The 20,363-nt window shown below is 43.1% G+C and overlaps 1 protein-coding gene across 2 annotated transcripts in view; it reads left to right on the top strand.

Moving 5' to 3' along the window:
- LOC102568455 (uncharacterized) overlaps positions 1 to 5,000 on the top strand; it is a 58,244-nt gene extending 53,244 nt beyond the window's left edge. For both annotated transcript variants that reach the window (XR_009461962.1, XM_019496395.2), the window contains one exon: positions 4,598 to 5,000. Coding sequence is in view for 1 of the 2 variants with exons in the window: in XM_019496395.2 (XP_019351940.2) it covers positions 4,598 to 4,696 (99 nt within the window). In the remaining variant the exon portion in view is untranslated. The remainder of the gene's footprint in view (positions 1 to 4,597) is intronic.
- The last annotated feature ends 15,363 nt before the right edge of the window (positions 5,001 to 20,363 follow it).

The following is a 20,363-nucleotide window of genomic DNA, read 5'->3' as shown; positions in this document are numbered from 1 at the left end:
TGGGCAACCCTGGCGGGGGGAGGTGCTACCACCGTGGAGGGAAGGAGGGAAGGACCGGGGCCCCCTTCAGCTCAGGGGCTGCTCAGCTCACCCCTGGCTGTAGGCAGGCTCTGCCAGGAAAAAAAAGAAAGGGTTGGGCCCCTCGCCATAACAGTGACGGAAACCCCTACATTAAAATGGTGGGTTTCAATTAAAAACCCACCGTTTCAATTTAGGGGGCACAGAATGCAACCCTAAGGACTAACCCTCCCCCTCCCCCCCTTCCAATGTGTACAAGTGCCCTAGCATTCCCTGCCATGTGGTACTGCTGAGGCCAAGGACAAAGGCAGAGTTGCAAAATTATTAGAAAGTCACATGAATAAGAGTAATCATTGAAAATTAGACTAGCTGAAATAAAAGGCCAGGGATTTTCAAAGAGACTCAGTGAAATTCACTTGAGTACCTAACTCCCTTAGGGTTTGATAATTTAAGCCAAAATATGTACAAGAAAAAGAATAAAAAGTTATAGCCACTAATCAGCAGGTATTGGAAAAAAATCCCTATACTTCTGTGGCCACATTCACTGTCATAGCCAAGATACCTGGCACAAGTCATTGTTCCAGGTAGCATATTATACTAACATATTGTTTGGATCTAGTACTGCTACTCCTATGTTTCTATATAATCCTGGCCTCCATCATGTTCAAAACTATTTGTTACATTTGTAAACACCCATTTCTACCTTCTTCAGCTTCCTTAAAGCCTAGAAAAAAACAAACAAACAAACAAAAACGATTGGCAGGTGTTATCCGTATCTTATGCTTAGTGCAGCTACAAGCCATTGCATTTAATCTCATAATTAGACTTCTTTAGAGATGCAATTTGTACTGCCTGGTACATAAATCAGCCAAAATCAATCCCAAAGAAATTCTGTGGTTTGCAATGGTACCCATTTATTACACTCATTTATTTCAAAAGCTTTCTCTTCTTATTGCCTTTCTTTTCCCTCTATAGTCTCATCACCACATCTACAGCAAGAACGATTTCCTCAGACTTTGCCAGATTGAAGTCTATAGATAAAATTAAATTGTCAAGGAAGCTCTATTTTGCAGTATTTAGTTCTCTTGTGGAAAAGAAAAGCCCCCAAACCTAGTAAGACAGTTAAGCATTTGCCATGATAGTGCAAAGAATATAGATAATTTTGTAATTAAATGTTCATTCATGCCTTATTATGTGAATTTCAGGATACCTTCCTAGTGGCCCAGAATATTTAAATTTATGGTAGCATTGCCGCAGCATATTGGACAATTGTAGACTAGTGTGATCTTGTAATAACAAATGCCACAGATACAGCGGCATAATCTAAGAACCCAGAGGACAGGTTAGTTTTCTTCACCATGCATTTATTTGCAGTGAATACTGTTCAATATGCTCAAATCATTTATTATTCTTTTGCTCAATTTTTATTATATTGTAAGTTTAATAATCTGGCACTTTCAGCCATACATTTTCAAGCACTTTGCAAAAAAATTATCCCCAGTTTACATGTGAAGAAACAGGGCATGTCTGAACTGCACAACGCCATGCTGGAAAGAGTGGTAGAATGACTTGCTCAAGGGCAAATGGCACATCAGTGGCAGAGAGGAACAGACTCAAGTCTCCTGATTCCTACTCCTGTGTCTCTGTGCATCATGCTGTTGCTCACTTGTCCTGCCTCCCAACAGTTGAAACAGTGGATGAAACAGTAAAATAGTAGACACTCAGGCTGAAAACAAGATTCCACATCCTTTGAACCAATTTCTTGTTTTCCCATAATTTGTTAGTGAGCATATTGTTATTTAACAACATACCTCACCAGTGGCCCTGTCACAAGGGCTGATGGATCATATGACAGGCCAGTGAAGTGACCTCTCAGCAGATGTGGTGAGAAATCATCAGCCCTGATCCACCCCTCTACAACTGAGGCTGAAGCAACATAAAGAGCTCCAAGTGTTGTGGTTTTACCTGGAAGAAGATTCTCCTAACATAGGCATGCAATAGAGCACCTACAAAGTTACCTTCCAAAGCTCTCATTGCCAGCCCCATCACAGAGGAGTGTTAGGCATGGCCTTTTAAAGAACTGATTCTTTATGAGATTCGCTATGAGTTCCCCCATTCCCCTGCTGCTTGAGATCAAGTAAACCTTGTAGCAGGAGCCAATAGGTGGGCACACCGGGAGAATAGTCAATTCTTGTACACAAATATATTATATGAGTAAAAACAATAAAAGAAAAGCCTTATAAGAACGTCATAAGTAATGTATCTGGTACTACCTAAAACTGTTCCAAAGATATCTAGAGCTGGCTGGATAGTCAGGACACGTGTTGATCAATTCTGCTTCTGTCCGATGTTCCTGCCCCTGCTTCTTTGGAAAGCCATCTTTTATACACGCTATCTCCAGTTATTATCCATATACAGATATCTGAAAGATGAATACACTCTGTTCATTTATTGGTGAGGACCAGAGATCCTGGTGTTCTCTGTTTAAAAACTGAAAATTCTCTGATTAAAAAACCCCAAATTTGCATTTTTCCATGATTAAAATGAAATGCCACTATATATACATACTGGTAGGCTTCCAAATTACTTTAAAATTGTAAATATGTCAATAAAACATTGTGTTGGACTGATATGTACATATCTCTGGTCCTAACCAACAAATGAACAGAATATGTTAATCTTTCAGATATCTGCGTATGGCATCAGGAATGAATATGTATAAAACTTGGAGATAGCATGTATAAAAGATGGCTTTCCAAAGAAGCGGGGGCAGGAACATCAGACAGAAGCAGAATTGACTGACACGTGTCTTGACTATCCAGCCAGCTCTAGATATCTTTGGAACAGTTTTAGGTAGTACCAGACACATTACTTAATGTTCTTATAAGCCTTTTCTCCTATTGTTTTTACTCATAATGCATTTGTGTAAAAGAAGTGACTACCCCCGGTATGCCCACCTATTGGCTTCTGCTACAAGATTTAACTAATCTCAAGCAGCAGCTGGAACGGGGGAACTCATAGCTCAGTGGTAGAATTGATACTCTGTGTGTGTGTGTGTGTGTGTGTGTGTGTGTGTGTGTGTGTATTGCTTAACCAGATTTCCAGGTGTCTCTCACTCCCAACCCACAGTTTTTGCAGCCAGGGAGCAGAGAGGGCAGGAGCAGCTCTGGACTGAACAGCTCCCATCGGGAGCAAATTTGTTCCCAACAGGCGCACGTTCAAATGTGTGCAGGGCTGCAGGTTAATAAACCTGAATTTTCTGTGCAGAAAATTCAGGCATATTTATTGCACATGTAGACATGCCCACAGTGTCTAGTTTTAATGCACTCTCCTCATGGCATCCTTATGAGGCAAGAAAATACTTTTATTCCCTTTCCTACAGGACAAGGGATATAGGCTTGGTTATGATTTCACCTGGCATAATTTAAACTAGGACTGCATTTCCTACAGTCTGTAGATTTACAGCCCCTTTGTGTCTGCAGATTTACAGCCCCAAATCACCTTCTAAAGGAGGCAGCAGAGCATGACTGACTGGTCATGTGCTGGTTACAGCAATGTGCTAGGAAGTGAGAGCATCTCTGGTTCAGACTCCCTCTGTGTGAAGGAGACCTAAATTCAGCACCACTACTTTCTCAAGGGAGTGCCATAGCCACTGACTTATAGGGGCAAAAGAAGCATATGCACATCCTTTTTCTGTTCCTGTGCCTAAATCTGGTAGCTATGGGTTCTGGTATACTCCATTTTCAGGTGTCTAACCCCAGCAGGTGTCCACAAGGAGTGTCCATAGTCATCCATGCACACAGCACTGCATCCAAGGATAGAACTCCCCTGGGTGGGTGAATACCAAAAATGCCCTGTAGATGACCAGAAAGCAATAGCACATTGACCCTAGTGTTCAGCCTCTTGCCCTGGGGAGGAGTAGGAGTTCAGATGCATCTCTGTGTATAGCATGGCCTACTGGTTCACTGTAGTCATTTCCCTATTGTCCTGTGGAGCGGACCATCTGTCTTCATCAACCAAATATGCATCCTAATCACCTAATTCTCCCACCTGTCTCAGGCAAGGTGCCTAATTTTTAGGCTGAACTGTGCCTACCTGGAGGAGAGAATAATTTGGATCTGGCCCCACGTGCTCAGTCAATTCAAACATGTCATCTCACTGTCTGGCTTTGTAACAAATAAAGCAGCATTCTGAAGCCTCGATTAAAACTTGGAAAACACCCACTGTAAAACTTGGATCCAACCAGGTATTTGGAAAATGCACTAAAAGATAGAAGTTCAGCATTTAATGCAATCCTAAATGCTTTCATATACACACTGGTATACTGCACATGGGTTTGGACAGATTTTTGCACAGCAATCACTATAATGCAAATCTTGGGATGGATTAATAGTCCAGCTGTATTTATCTACTTCTTTGCTGAGCAAGTTTGCATTTCAAGCCCCAGTGATCAATGATACTTTGGTGTAGTCATATCAAAGCAGTTTATGCCTCACTCTACTTACTGTCACAAGATTAACTGTGGATGGCTAATAGAGATTACACAGTATATTTTACCGTCAGCATTTATGCTTTCCAGGTTCAGCCTTATCCTTCTAAAGAGATGCTACAAAGAAAGATGCAGGACTATATCAATTGGAAAGCTTACAAATCTTTGCTGATCAATGGACCACATTAGCCATTGGGAAACTGATGGGAGCTCCAGGAATTCAGAAACTTTAGAAAACATCAAGCCCAAAGTATAATTTAATATTTCTTTAAAAAAAAAATCTTGCCTGGTGGGGCTGAGGAAGACTGTTACTCCTACCACAGCTTGCATTTGCTTCTTCGGTGTACGTGCTTGCAAACAAGTGTCTGATGCCAGAAATGTGTCGTTGTTGTTTTCAAGTAGTTTCTATAAATGCTTCCGTGGAGAAGTGCATTAAAATTGAATGTGTCAGTATTTCATCTCATTCTGACTTTAATAAAAGTATAAGCATTTATTAAATTGTGTGGAAGCCATTTTCAATTAAAATATAGCTTAAAAAAGGGGAGAGTGGAGTCTTTGGAGATGACCCAAGTGGGAAGGGAGTCACACACTTGATTGTCATCTGGAATCAATTTCACACTTGGGGAAAAATGCTTTAGCCAGGGAAAGATCATCCATCAGCAGGAGGTAAACCGCAGGCAGCTGCGGAGGGAGAAAGAAAGTAAATCCCATCTGGAGTAAAATATTCAGGAGCCAGAGTGCCCTTCACTGTGGCAAAATTAAACCCTCTAATGTAAATAGTGAATGTTGTTGTGTGGGCAACCAGGGCAATCATGGAAAAATTACAAGAATATATATAGATGTCCAAATCCTCCTGTTCTTAACTTGGGTCTTAAACAGGCGCACAGCCACTTGGCTACAAGAATAGCCTTGTCTACAAGCTTTTGCCCACATTTTCACAGCTATTGAATAAAGTATTGCTTTATATGTTAAGGTAAATAGTATTAATACCTATTTATACTACTGAAGAGGTTCAAGCATCATTCCAAGGGCTATTATTGGTTGGAGCATTTGTTACCAGTCTGCAGAGCTGGTAGGCTATATGATACCAATTCCTTTTTATTTCCAGTTGCTAAGTGATGTTAAAGGGTAGTAAACATTCACTTGCTGGTTTCCCAAGATGCCACAGGGAGGTTACACAATTGAAAGTAAAAGGGGAAGTGGTCTGGGTGGTAGTGGCTAAGAGGTGGTTCCACTGAAATTGGCTTTGAGAAATCCAGTAATGATGAGTTCATGCTCTGTTAACTCAGGGACCATGACACAGTAAGCATCAGCATTGGAGTGAAATTTAGAAAATTTGTGAGGATGCAGGCTGGGGATAAAGGCAGTTTGTTAGGGCTACATCTGATAGCAAAAAGATCTAGAATCTACAGTCAGGATTTCATTCAAAGTAAATATGCCTGAGCTCTTTTGGTGCATACGAAAGATTAAACAAGCCCAATGACAAGACCAAGCAAATTACATGAATAGATAGCTGAGAAAACTTCCCTAGTTGGCTCTGTAGGCATGACTTTCTCCTGACCTGCACTTTTCCAGATTTTCCATCTTAAAGCAGGGGTTACATTGAGTGACAAAAAAACCAAAAACCTCCCACAGGTTTGCTGTGCTGCAAGGCAGGAGAATGAATTATTTCTTCAAAAATAATTTCAGCAGTTGCAAAGAAGCAAATTAAGTGAACTGTATTACTGTGGTGTGGAGAAACCCCGACTGTTAAGCTGTCAATTGTCACTGAAGACAGTGGACATTTAAAGAACTAAGGCCTATAGGCATATCTGGAAGACAGAGAAACAAGCACAAATAGAACATGATAATTTATTTAGTATTGAATGTACATGTGTATGGAAAACAGAATTGTAAATCAGGTTTAGTAATAATGGGGCATAATGCTGAACAACTGTAAACAGCAATGCCAAAAACAAAGACTAAAAACCAAGGGGGCATGTCCTCAACCATTTTGCACTGATAATGGCTGCTAATAGCAGCCTGCAAAAAACTTATAGGAGAAAAATATGTTAAACCCTCCTAGTTTTTCTTTCCCCCAAAAAGAAAGGTGGAGAGAAGGAATAGTGATCAAGCAAACCTGGTATGTCCATGGCCTGGATATGAGCACTGAAAATAAAAGGCCAAGATCCACAGCTGTCAATCATGTTCGCAAATGATTAGGAACTGCTGGAGCATGATGACCCAATTCTGGACTATGCTCAGGATCACTGATGTGAAAACATGCCCTGCCCACTTCCACTCTGCACACCAAAAAATGCCAGGCAGGTGCCAATGTATGGCTCCTACTTAGTGCTGGCTATGCTGGTGCTCAGCACACGTAGCACTGAGGCTGACAATTCACATTGGGCACACTCTGGACATGCACCATAAAGGGGGCTACCTGACAAATTATCCCTCCTTGGCACACAGGGAGGAGTAAGCTGGTAGGAGATCTTTTCATGGCAGTGCTCCTCATCCATGCCCAATTTAGTATAGAAAGTTGCTTAGTTGCAAACGTTCTGCTACTGCTCGAAGTAGAGCCACGTGTCAGTGGCCAGTCCACTGAGTAGCCAAGAATGCAAAATTCATGGGCTCAGGGAAAGTATAAGCAAGTGGGAGCATGGTGATGGCAGTCCCTTGGGAACAGGGAGACCTGGAGTGATATTCCTATTCCACAACGTAAGATTCCCCTTTCCTAGTGAGTAGCCTCATCACTGGGCTACAGAGCCATGCTCCCTCTTGCTTCTTTTCTCTCAGACCCCCCCAAGAATCTTATATTCTTGCCACAGTGCCAGAGCTGAAGTAGGAAAGGAGGAGAGTGTCTTATTTCCACCTAGTCTGCAACCTGCTGATTACAGTATTCTCATGAAAGATGCAGGCTTGACCTCCCTCAAGCCCAGCTTTCCCACTTCCAAGAACCTATTAAATAAAAGATAAGCAGTTACTTCGCTGCATTTACAAGTGAAAGTGGCTGGGGGTGGTTGTGCTTTGGACTCAACATGATGTCATAGATGTGTGCTGGGCATGATCTGAGCACATCCACTGGAGAGAGTCACTCAGGAGACTTAAGCATGGTGGTGCCTACTTTCTGCATCCCAAGCAGGCCTACCTGAAACAGGCACTGAGACATTCAGCTCAGCCACGATGGTGGCACCACGGAGCCTGCACTGGGATGGAACTATTGCTCCCAAGAAATCTTCTTAGGTACTTGTGGATTTCCAGGAACTTAAACAGTTAGACACAGGCTTTTTCAATATCCCTTATGGACCTGGGCACCCAGTGCCGTAGCAACAAAGTTTGGCACCTGGGGCAAAGCCTGCAGCGGCAACCCACTCTCACCCCATGCACAGATCCAGGGGCCACATGCCCTCCCATGCTTGCCCAGGAGCCTACGCAGCAGCAGCAGCTGCTTTTACCCCCGCAACCAAGCTTCTCGCAGCTCTGTCCTGTGCCCCACGCCGTGCCCTAGCTGGGCAGCACCTATTGGTACCATTTCACTTTGGCATCTGGGGTGGTCACCCCACTCACCCCTGCTTGCTATGGTATGGTAGGCACCTATATCCTACCAACATTGCACTTAAGTGTATAAAAGCTTTTTTTTTTTGCACTGGCTTTTAGTATCCTAAAAGCCACTTTTAAAGTGGATCTCAACTCCCATTGAAATCAATAGGATTTGGACAGTGGAGCAGGGGCAGCAGAGCTCTGGTCCATGTTCAGTATCTAACCCCCATCTCTGGTCCATGTTTAGTATCTAAACCCCTTTGAAAACCTGGCCCAAGATCACTCCTGAAATTGGAGAGTCTGGTCAAATTTTACCTCCTGCTTTGAGCATAATATCAATACCATGGCAGTTGAGTGATTTGCACATCAGGGTTTGAGTCTGCTGTAGAAGAGTGATTATGAGTAAAAAGAAAAAGAAGAAGGGTGTCTTGCTCTAATAGATTTTTGCAAGCAAGACCTTAAAAACATAAATCCATGCAATTCTTATAGAGGAGCTGAGTATTTATATTTGCAAATGCCTATGTGGACAATAAATCTAACTGTGTGGTATTAACATGCAAACACATTTATTGATTTCTCTTGTTTTGGAGCCTATACATTTACATTGATTTACCTTCCTGCCACTTTGCTTGTTTCTTTGTTTTTAACCAGGTCAATCTGTTTGCTGGTCCTATAACAGATTTTAGAAGTAAATTTGAATTTAGCTCCTGTCCTGTAAAGTTGTTGCTCACAGAACAAGGAGAATTGCATAGTTATTTGTGAGCAATGTAATTTGCTAGCTTGCTGTATCAGTCTGTTACTTGGCAATACAATGTGGAAAGCAGTAGGGGTGAATGCCACTATGAAAAATTGCCATAAAAATACTGCCTATTACTAGATTGGCAAAGTGATGAACCTATTATTAAGCCACTATTTCCATCTTTGTGCCTCCATGTTTCCACCTAAATAATCATCTTGTACAAGCTGATCACTCTTTCTGGGACATAATTGATCAATTAGACAATTTTCCTATGGAAGCAGGTTTACATGTAAGATATACTCAGTCCTATGGCCTGTCACAGCAGTGAAAGTTATGCCATTTATGCAGATGATGTAGTGCTGCATTTGCAAGCACTGCCATTATGTCATGTAGCTCCAGGCTAATAAAAATGACTGAGAAATGATAAAATCACTGTTCTGGTTTGTCATAGGCTCCAAAATGAGACCCCTGTGTTTGCCATTCAAATCATTCCTTGTGAAACATTTGTCAGTGTCAGAGTCAAGGCTGTTGAATTCAATGTCCTCCAAATGAGAAAGGAAAAATGAAGTTTCATTCAAGTCTTTTTATTATCTGTAGCAGCCCCTTTTACAAATGTCTAAAAAACAGATTCTAAATTCTAGGCATTTTTGGGTTTATCTGTCCTATTGGTAACTGAAATTCTAATTAATTACTTTTAAGAAAACTTATCTTTAGTTAAGGCAAAAATCCTGTGCCCAGATTGCATGAGGAATCAAATTGCTAAGATTCTGTCATTCCTGCAAGCACAGATCTTCCATTAACATCCACAGTACTTCTGTTCAAGGAGGAGAAGATAAAAGTAGTAAAGGAAAAAAACCCATACAAATACAAGGGCAACAGTTTCCCTCTTACACCAGTCTAGCAACAAGCCATACAGTTAAGAGTACTCCATAATGGGAAGGTGTGTTTATGGAAGAGACTGAAGAAATCTGCTTTCATCAGATTTAGCAAAGTATCCAATTTTGAAGCAAATGTAATGAAAAAATGCCACAACAGGCTAATCTGTATTAAATTACTGTTTGTCCACCTGGATTCTAGGCAACTCCTGGGAATCTGTGAGGAGACGCACACACCTGACATGCAATTAGGAACATAGTAGGGGCTTATCCAGCTTGGGTTTGGGTTCATCTGCTGTCTCATCAAATACACCAGTGCATCTTAACATTGCTGCCTTTCTGAGTGCAGTTAATTAACATAAGATAACACTCAAAGTGGCATGCACACATGGTTGCATTCTGCTAGACATTCAACCATAGCATAGGGTTTCCAACCCATTTATTTCTTGTAAAAGCCTTCCTTTAATTCACCCAGTGGGCAGCAGCACAACTCAGTCCTCTCACAACTGGTCTATATGTCTGTTGTGCTTGGGAGATTGAATTGCCAATGTCACATGTTTCTTGCAGTCAACAAATGAGGAAGCCAGTAAATCAAGTGCCAGTATTTTATCTGACTTGGCATTAAAATGCTGCTCAGCTCTAAAAAGTGACTGTAAAAATGGCACCATGGGGTTCCATGTTTATCATCTCTTGATGGCTTCCATATCAAATGAGATCAGATGGTTTCTCTATTTGCCAACTCTGCAAACTCCAACTGGGCTCTGAAAGTCAAGCTGCGTTTTGTTTTTTGAATTTTTTTCCCAGCTCACTCTTCATCACCAGACACATAAGTTATTTTGCAGTCGCAGATAAGTTAGCAATGCATTTAATAAAGAAACAGAATTGGAAAGGACCAACATTTAACTCCCTGATTTCATAGATTTCATAGACATTAGGGCTGGAAGGGACTTCAGGAGATCATTGAGTCCAGCCCCCTGCCCCAGGGGCAGGAAATCATCTGGGGTCAAAGGATCCCAGCAAGATAAACGTCCAAATGGAGTTTGACGTTAAACGTTAAAGGAGTCCAGAGTAGGTGCTTACACCACCTCTGGAGGCAGTCTGTTCCAGGCCTTGGGGGCTCAAACAGTAAAGAAGTCCCTCCTTATGTCCAACCTGAAACACCCTTGGAGGAGTCTGTGAGTGTTTGACCTTGTCATCCCTTGGGGTGCTCTGGTGAACAGGTGTTCCCCCAGATCCTGATGCACTCCCCTGATGTACTTATAGGCAGCTACCAGGTCCCCCCTGAGCCTGCACTTTTCCAGGCTGAAGAGTCCCATAGCTCTCAGCCTCTCATCATAAGGCCTGTTCTCCTGCCCTCTGATCATGCGCGTGGCTCTCCTCTGGACTCTCTCAAGCTTCTCCACATCCTTTTTAAATCGTGGAGGCCAGAACTGGATGCAGTACTCCAGCTGTGGCCTCACCAAGGCCATGTACAGCAGGAGGATGACATCCCGGGATTTGCTTGAGAAACAACTATGGATACAAGCCAGAGTTTTGCTCACTTTACCAGCTGCAACATCACATTGGTGGCTCATATTCATCAAGTGGTCAATCATGACCCCCAAGTCCCTTTCGGCTGTGGTGCTAGCAAGCGTAGCACCTCTCAGCCTGTAAGCATGCTGCGGGTTTTTCTTCCCAAGGTGGGGTACCTTGCATTTTTCAGTGTTGAACACCATCAGGTTTTCATCTGTCCATTTTCTGAGCCTGTCAAGGTTGGCCTGGATCACCATCCTGTCCTCAGCTGTGGACTCTCTACCTCAAAGTTTGGTGTCATCAGTGAACTTGGCCAGTCTGCTTCTCATACCGATATCCATATTATTAATGAAGATGTTAAAGAGTATAGGCCCCAAGGACAGAGCCTTGAGAGACCCCACTGGTCATGGCGCATCATAATGACTGACTTCTATCAGCTATCACTCTCTGGGTCCGACCTCAGAGCCAGTTCCCCAGCCAGTGGACTGTAATGTAGCCGAGGCCACAGTTGGCCAGTTTTCCTATGAGATGATCATGAGATACTAGATTGAAGGCTTTTTTAAAATCAAGATATATGACGTCAGTCTCTTCTCCCTTATCCAGGTGATATGTCACCTGGTTGTAGAAGGAGATGAAATTGGCCAGGCAAGACCTACCCACAACAAACCCATGCTGGTTATCACTCAGGATGTTGCCATCAGCCAGTTTGTCAAGAATGGTTTCTTTAATAATTTTTTCCAAGATCTTCCCCGGGATAGAGGTCAGGCTGATGGGCCTGTAGTTCTCCGGATCTACTTTCCTCCCTTTCTTAAAGATAGGTACCACATTGGCCTTCTTCCAGTCTTTGGGCACTTCGCCAGAGTGCCATGAGTTCTCTAAGATCTGTGCCAGTGGCTGAGCTATGATGCCTGCCAGCTCCTTGAATACCCTGGGGTGTAAACTGTCTGGGATGGCTGACTTGAAGGTGTCCAGCCTCTCAAGGTGTTCCTTCACATGGTCTACACTGATGAAGGGTGACAATTCTCTCTCATCCTGGCTGTCCTGCGCTGTATTGAGCAGGGCTGTCCCTTGGGGCTAGTGAAAAAACCAATGCAAAATACCCATTAAGCAGGTTGGCTTTTTCTTGGGCATTGGTTGTCAGTTGTAAGGGGTCTGCTTACCTCCCGCAGGGCTGGAGGAGCCGAAGAAACTCCACGCGCCGGCGCTGCCGGCGCAGGTCGTCAGCCGGGCATTTATCCGGCTGTGGCTGAGCGGCGGGGGCGGGGCACGCTGGCCGGGAGGAACAAAAGGTGGCCCCGCCGAAGCAGCAGGGCGGCTGAAGGGAGAGAGCTGGAGCGCGGAGCCCCAGCGAGCAGGGGATCAGCCGCCACCCGCAGAGTGCGGGACGCCGCTGTGTAGAGGCGGAGCAGGCTGCGAGCAGCGCAGCGGAGCACCCAGGAGTGAGGAGACAAGGGGAGAAGTCAGCCCCAGAGGTAGGGCAGCAGCCAGGGGGGAACCCGACACCCGAGGCAGCAGCTGGCATAACAGCTATCCCGAGAGTGGGGCCAGCTGTAGCCGACGGCGCGGGTAACTGTGGCTGGGACTATTGGGGAAGCAGAGAGGACGTCTGCATCCCAAGGAAGGAGGGATCAGGGCAGCACCCCCACTGGGTGAGGCATACCCGGCCCGAAGACCACCGGTAGTGGCTAGGGTGACCGAGCCAAGAGAGGACGAGATGAGGACGGGTTGGAAGCCAGGACAGGAAGACCTGAGGTGGCGTATGGCCGGGGTGTAGGGGAGGACGGAGCCCCGAGAGTACCCGCGAAGAGGCGTGCCGGCACCAGGGGATACCCCAAGGGAAGACCCCCCACTGAGAGAGTCATCAAAGTCGTGGCAGGCGAGTTCTGGGGTCCCCCTTTATACCAGCCGGGGTAAACCCTGGGGCGTACCAACGAAGCCCGGCGGTCCAAGATCTCGAGTCCGGGCGAAGGCGGCGCACGAACTCCTAGTCGAACGGAGGCGGGTACACCTTGCTTTTCCTCCGGCTCCCCACATATCTAAAAAAGGACTTTTTATTGTATTTGATATGTGTAGCCAGTTGGAGTTCAGTCGCAGCCTTGGCTTTCCTGGTTTGCTCCCTACAGGTCTGGACCAGTGCACAATACTCCTCCTTGGAGGTGGATCCAGCCTTCCATCCTTTATAGGTTTTTCTTTTTAGATGCAGGAGGTCCACTAGTTCCCTGCAGAGCCAAAGGGGCTGCTGTGCCCTTTTGATATTGCAGGCAAACATACTATATACACTCCCTTTCACCAGTTGATCAAAATCCCTCTTAAAACTACCATATTTACTTGAATATAAGATGACACTGGGCGTGTCTACACTTGCATTAAAGCACCCCTAAATAATGCGCATTAGCTTAATGCACATTAAGCAGGTTTAGGTAGGCATCTACATGTGCAGGCATTAAAGTGCATTAATGCTGTGTGTGGACTGACTTAGGACTAATTTTAGTCCATTAATGTGCTTTAATTTGTCCACTTGTTCATTAATGTGCTTTAACTCTTTGCCGCTAAATTTGATACCTGCATTTGCAGGTATCAAATTTAGGAGTGAATCATTTAAATTTGTCTTTTTTAAAGTGCATTAAGGGCACAAACATGCAGACACATGCCATAATGTGCCTTAACTTTAGGCTAATGCACTTTAAAGCATCTTGTGTAGATGTGCCCACTGATTATAAAATGATTCTTTAATAATTAAATTCTATATATGGAAAATTTATATAACTGATATAATTTTTTAGGTATAGAGCCTAGTTATTGTTGGTCTATCTTGAATTTTTTGTCCTCCTACTGTTACACCAGGGACAATAAATCTCAGGGAATCCGGTAGCCAATTTGCCCTCTGTTTCTCCCCCAAATTCTTCCCTTCTACATCCCTTTCCCCTTTCCCCTTTACTTTCAGATCCTGTTGTCCCTGACCATATGGAAAAGAGGAGCAGATTTGAAAATGCTTATCTTGAAATAAACATAACTGTAACAATTTGCATATAGTACCCATAGATTTAGTTCATCCAGAATTGATGGATGTTACCTCTTTTGAAACTGCTGCAAGTTTTAGCACAGATACTCCATAAAGACACTTTTAAGTAGTACATTGACACCTACTCATGTATAGTATATAGTACAAACTTGTGGGTGCATCTACGCATTCATTAATCTACCATAGGTACTGCACATTTAGTTTAGTACTTCCTTAATAAAGTACTAACTGCATGTTTTATGTAGTAACTACATTTACTGCACAGCAGGACCGGCACAGTTTTTTGTGATGTTTACTGCACAGTAGCCTAATAATACTAAGTAGTAGCATATTAGCATGGTTTGTGACTGGCATGCTACTGCGCAGAGCTATTAGGCTACAGTGCAGTAAGTATCTAGCGTACATACACCCACTATGCATGATATTAGTCCAAAGCTAAAAGGCTCATGATTTTCCATATAGTACATTGGGCTGGGCCCCATCAGTCAAGTCATAGTGACCCCACAACTCAGCACTGCTTAGTCTGCGTATGTACTCCAGATACCTTCCATAAAGGATCCATGTGCTAAATAGCCTCCACTCCTGACTGGAAATGGGTGTTCTTGTAATGAGTCTTGGGTTCCTCCAAAAAATTATATGCAGATGAAGCACATGGCAACCTGGTCAAGCCCCACCTCATGGAGAGCAGAACCATATTAATCATGTGTGACAGGCTAAGAGAGGGGCTGACAGAGGAATGTTTGATGACCAGTTTGGGACCCTGTTTGATGAAGTCTGCTAGACCAGTGGTTCTAAACCTTTTTTGCCCATCCCATTTGTAAACAGTAGGCTCGGCACTGCTACCCTCTCTAGTACCATGACCGAAAGAGACTTGGGGTCATTGACCAGGATGAACATGAGCCCCTAGTGTGGTATTGCAGCTGGCAAAGCGAACAAAACTCCAGCTTGCATCTACCGACGCATCTCGAGCAAGGCCCAAGATATCTTCCTCCCGCTGTACTCGGCCTTGGTGAGGCTGCAGCTGGAGTACTGCATCCAATTCTGGGCTGCACAATGTAGGAAGGATGTAGAGAAGCTTGAGACAGTTCAGAGGAGAGCCACGTGCATGATCAGAGGGCAAGAGAACAGGACTTACAAAAAGAGTCTGCGAGATATGGGACTCTTCAGCCAGGAGAAGCACAAGCTTAGGGGTGACTTGGTGGCAGCCTATATGTACATAAGGCGTGTGCATCAGCATCTGGGGGAATGCCTGTTCACCAGAGCACCTAAAAGGATGACAAGGTCCAATGGTCACAAACTCCTGCAAGACCATTTCAGGAAGGACATAAGGAAAAACTTCTTTACTGTCTGAGCCCCAAAGGCCTGGAACAGACTCCCCCCAAAGGTGATGCAAACACCTACCCTGGACAATTTTAAGAAACATTTGGATGCTCTGAGCCTAAAGCATAGTTTCCTTGAGGAATGTCCACCCATCCTGGACCCTCAATGCATCCAAGTTCTTAGCTCCTAGCACCCTGCTAACCAAACCCCTGAGTCTATTAAAGTCAGCTTTTTTAAAGTTCAGCACCTGTGCCCTGCTGAGTATAATGCCCACCCTTCACTGGATAATGAATTTAATCATTTGGTGATCACTGTCCCCTAAGTTGCCCCTAAGTTATAGTTGAAAGAATTTCTTATTAATATTTATGGCCAGTTTTTACCCATTTTTTCCTATGCCTGTATTGTCATTTAGCTTACATAGTTCTTTGCCCTGACTGGGGTAACATGCATAGAGCAATCAGATCTATGTTCAGCCTTCTTTTGGCTAGTTTAAACACATAAAGTTCATTTAACCTCCTCAGATGAAATAAACTTTCCATTCCTCTGTATGTTGTAATAGCTCTTCACACCTGTTCCATTTTGAATTAATCTTTTTTTGGACATGGGGTACCAGACAGTAGGAACACAGCAGGAAGTCTCATAAGGGCCATGTTCAACGGTATTAATACTGCCTTGTTACTATTTTAAAAAATTCCTGTGATATATCCTAGGAACACATTTGCCTTTTTTCTTTCCTAGACCACAGTCATCATGTGCAATAGTACACTCAGACCCTTTTCCTCATCAGTAGATTTTAACTGATGAGTTCCCTAGGGAGCTTATCCAAAATGATGATCTGCTTAGTTCCTTAGAGCATAAGCTTGTAACCTACCTCCAACACAATCCTTTCAATGCTCTTGTCTTATCCTCTTTTGCCAGATTCTTAACACTTTTTACAATTCCTGTACAAATCCCAGACTTCTTCATCTTAACTAAGAACTTCCAGTAGGCACCATGTCCAAAGCTTTATTGAAGTCTGGGTAGATTAGATCTATGGTATTCCATTTGCTTAAAAAAAAATCCATTATTTTATCAAAGAAAAACAAGTTAATCTGACACAGTCTATATTTGGCAAACCCATGTTGCATTATCTTATTTTTCACTTGCCTCCAGATCTTTGTTCTTTCCTTTCAAATGTGTTATAAACCTTGCATGCTATTGAAGTCAAACTAATGGGCCAGAAGCTGCTCAGATAAGATTTTTTATTATTATTATTTCTTATATATCGAATAAAATCTGGCTCTACAGTACAAACAGGAGGGAACAGTGATGAGATATAGTGTCAGTAAAGTGCATGCCTGTCTCCGAAAGCATTCAAGGAAAAGATCCCTTTAGGAATGTGTCATTCTTGCAGTCAAAAGTAATTGCAGCATTTTCAGCAATGTCTTTGGTGCCAGTATGATGTTGGGTACAAAGTCAGCAATACAACTGACTAGGACACAGTGACACAACTGGACACTGAGATCAGCAGTGATAGAGCACAGGAAGCACAACTGGGAGTTGGGTCAAGAAAGCAGCTAGCCAAGTTTGGATAAGAAAGTATCTATGTAACTGTACAGAAGCTCTACTTGATTTGAACTGTCCAGTATATTGATACATTGTTATGGCTGGGCATGCTTCCCCTCTCCAGGTCACTGTCACTATTTGGGTCATGACACAGTAATGGAGATGACAAAACAGGAAGACTCAAATAACACCCACCATTGCCTAGCAGTCTCATCTGAGATGAAATGCTGCTTCTGATGTTGCTGCAGTTGCTGTTTTGTCTTGTGAGAAGTGTAGGCTCTTAATTGCTATAGAATGGGTTATAGGGATAAAAAGCCTTTCCTCCACCCAGTAGACATCTCTTGGCCCCTAATACAGGGAAGCTACTTCTCTTCTGTAGCCCAATGACACTGCTCCCTCTTATCATGGAGCAGAAGCTCCACAGGGGCTTGATCATCTGTCTGAAAATGAACAGATGAACAGACACAGATAAGCAAATGAACAGACACACCAGAAATAGTCAGCTTTCTTATTTTAGTAGATCATCATCATCTTCACAGAGGACGTATTGGTTTCTGGCTCTGATAAACACCTTGCTAATTGCTTGCTGCTTCCAATTACTTTTAGAATGACAGCTCCAAACAGCAGGTCTCTGAGGACTGCTGGACTCTTTGGTGTGATGCTTTTCTGTGGTCCCAGGATAACGGTGCCTGTTTGAAGAACTACCTTCATTTTTCTTGTCTGTAGAACCAGCTATGCTTAGGCTAGTGCTGCTGACCTTCGCCGTACTGTAGAGACTGCTTTTACGTTTCAACAGAGCAGAAGAAAGCTCTGATCTTTCTCAAGAGGATCTGTGTTCCCCTTATGAAATTATTACTAATAAACAAGAGGCTTAATTTGAACTTCAAATACTCAGAAAAGAAACAGTACCCAGGCTATATAAGAAGCGGGGATTGAACAGGCCTGTATCCTGAAGGACTTCAGGCAGGCCTCAATAATTAGCCAGACTTGAGGCCTTGGGTATGACAGTATAACAGAAGAGATTCCTAATGGGCTGTTTCTCCATATAAAATAGGATGCAATATTAATAATAAATGCAAGGCTTAATTAGGATCACAAATACTGGAAAAAAGAAATCAACTCCCAGGCCATATAATTATAAAAAATTAGAAGCTCAAATACTTAAGAAATAACTAATGCTAGATTTTTTTTTTCTAACTGGAGGAGTAGCACACTCCATGCTCTGCCACTGAGAAAAGGAGTCAAAATAGCGTCTAAATGATCTAGCTGTGCCCCTCCCAGCTAGGAACTGAACCAGGGACTTCTAACCAGAAAAAAGATCACACAAACTTGAGCTATAACTTAAAGTTTTGTATTTGGCTTCTGTCACACCCTGTATGCTTTTTTCATTGGGTCTTGTCACTGGGAGGTGCTACATATACTGACCAGTGGGGACCATCAGAGACGGTTCAGTCTGCCAGGGAACCAGAAAAGAAACCATACGACTTTAACTATGTGTTGAAAAAAAGCCCTGCATGAAGCTCAGATTTGTATTGTGCAAATCCCTGTTGACATTTTCAATAAACTCAAGAAGAAGTCTTGTACAAGTTTAATATCATTTTTGCTGACATGGAAAGGTCTTTAAAATACACTCTCTTTCCCCCCAATTTGGGTATTGTATCATTTGTGACTTGACATGGCAAAAATGAAGCGTACACTTAGAGATAAGAAAATTTGCTTTTAAATAAATCCCACACATTTCATGATCTCAAATGATCAAGTTCTGATGTTGGCCTAACAACAAATGTTTATTAGCTGCCCATTAATAATGGTAGGCTGGAAATCAGAAGGTTGGTAAGCATGAGACAATTGTGTTTTGGAAATGCCCTTCCAATGGGAGGAGTGAAACAAAAACCAGCTTCTTCTAAGATGAAGCAATATAAATTTCGAAAAGGGACTGGAATGTATGTCTGCCTATGGTAGTAGTGGGCTGGCTTTGATGATCCAGGATGCTTCTTCCACTCCCATATTCCCAGCCACTCACTGCTCATTTAGATAGTTCATGGATTGCTTTAAGGACATCCTAATGAATTAGCGAGCACATATCAAGAAACAAATACACACATTGCATTGTAATACTCTTTACCTTGTCTTTCAAAACTGTGGGGAAAAGTCTAGCAGATGACTGAAAGTGGATATTACTTCAGAATAAACAGACTTGTAAAAAAGCACTTCCGAATACAGGCAGTCCTCATACTTACAGCGGGTTACGTTCCTGGAAAAGGCGCTGTAAGTCAAAAGGATGTAAGTCAAATCTGATTTTCCCATAAAAACAATGTTATAATAGGGGGTTATGATCCTGACCAAGGGCCTGATGCACAATTTTTTATAGAAAAGACCATAAACACCATATTTAAATCAACTATTACATTTTATTTAATCAAATATTCAATTTTACTATAGACCATATTGATTCTCACTGTATAAATAATTACTCACACTGGGATGAAAGGCCAAGAGACAGCAACTGCCAGAGCCCCGCATAAACCTGTGTTGACAGGAGTGGGGAACAAGCAGAGGAGAGCAAGCTAGGGCAGGATGTCAGTGGGGATGGAGCCAGCCCAGTGTTGGAACCAGCATGGCCTGTGACAGCCAGAACCGGAGGGATTAATAAGCAATAATGTGTGCTTCTTGGAGGCATTTGGTATTTTGCCTAAATAGGTAATATTAGTTAATATAAGCTTGTAGGTTTGTAAACTGCAAATGTAACTTGTCTGTCATAAGTTTAACCAAAATGATAAGTTAACCATTCATGGGACTGACTGGTCCCCAGAGGCAAAGCTGTAGCTGTGAGATTAGCTGGCCTAGCGTTTTTTTGCTCAGGGTTCAGCCTTAGCGATAAAAACTGGATCTAACTGCCTGGCACACCCAACACATTCCAGGAAAGCACATCCCAAGAAAGCATATTCAAATGAAGCCTAAAAGGGGTTGGGATTTAGGCAGAGCGATGACAATTTCAAACCTAAAGGTGCTGCATCATAATTTGCTTATTGGATAAACCTGAGTCTGGGTAGTAACCTTTTATGATAATTTTAACACCTTTCAGTCCCATAGGGTAATAACTATAGGGCAACATTGTGAGTGGCCCTGAGGCCAACCTATTAACATAAGACTAGGTATAAAAAACACATGCATCAGGTAACCAGGAGGAAGGAGGGAACAGAACGGTTATTTCTGTCCCACGCCCGGACCCTAGACTCCCGGTGTGAGTGAGGATCAGATCCTGAGCAAGGGACCTTCCCCGGTAATCCCTCTGACACCATTGATCATCAGGGACACCTG

This window comes from Alligator mississippiensis, chromosome 1 (assembly GCF_030867095.1).
Source record: "Alligator mississippiensis isolate rAllMis1 chromosome 1, rAllMis1, whole genome shotgun sequence".
Taxonomy (NCBI): domain Eukaryota; kingdom Metazoa; phylum Chordata; order Crocodylia; family Alligatoridae; genus Alligator; species Alligator mississippiensis.
This window is presented reverse-complemented; position numbering and strand designations above follow the sequence as displayed.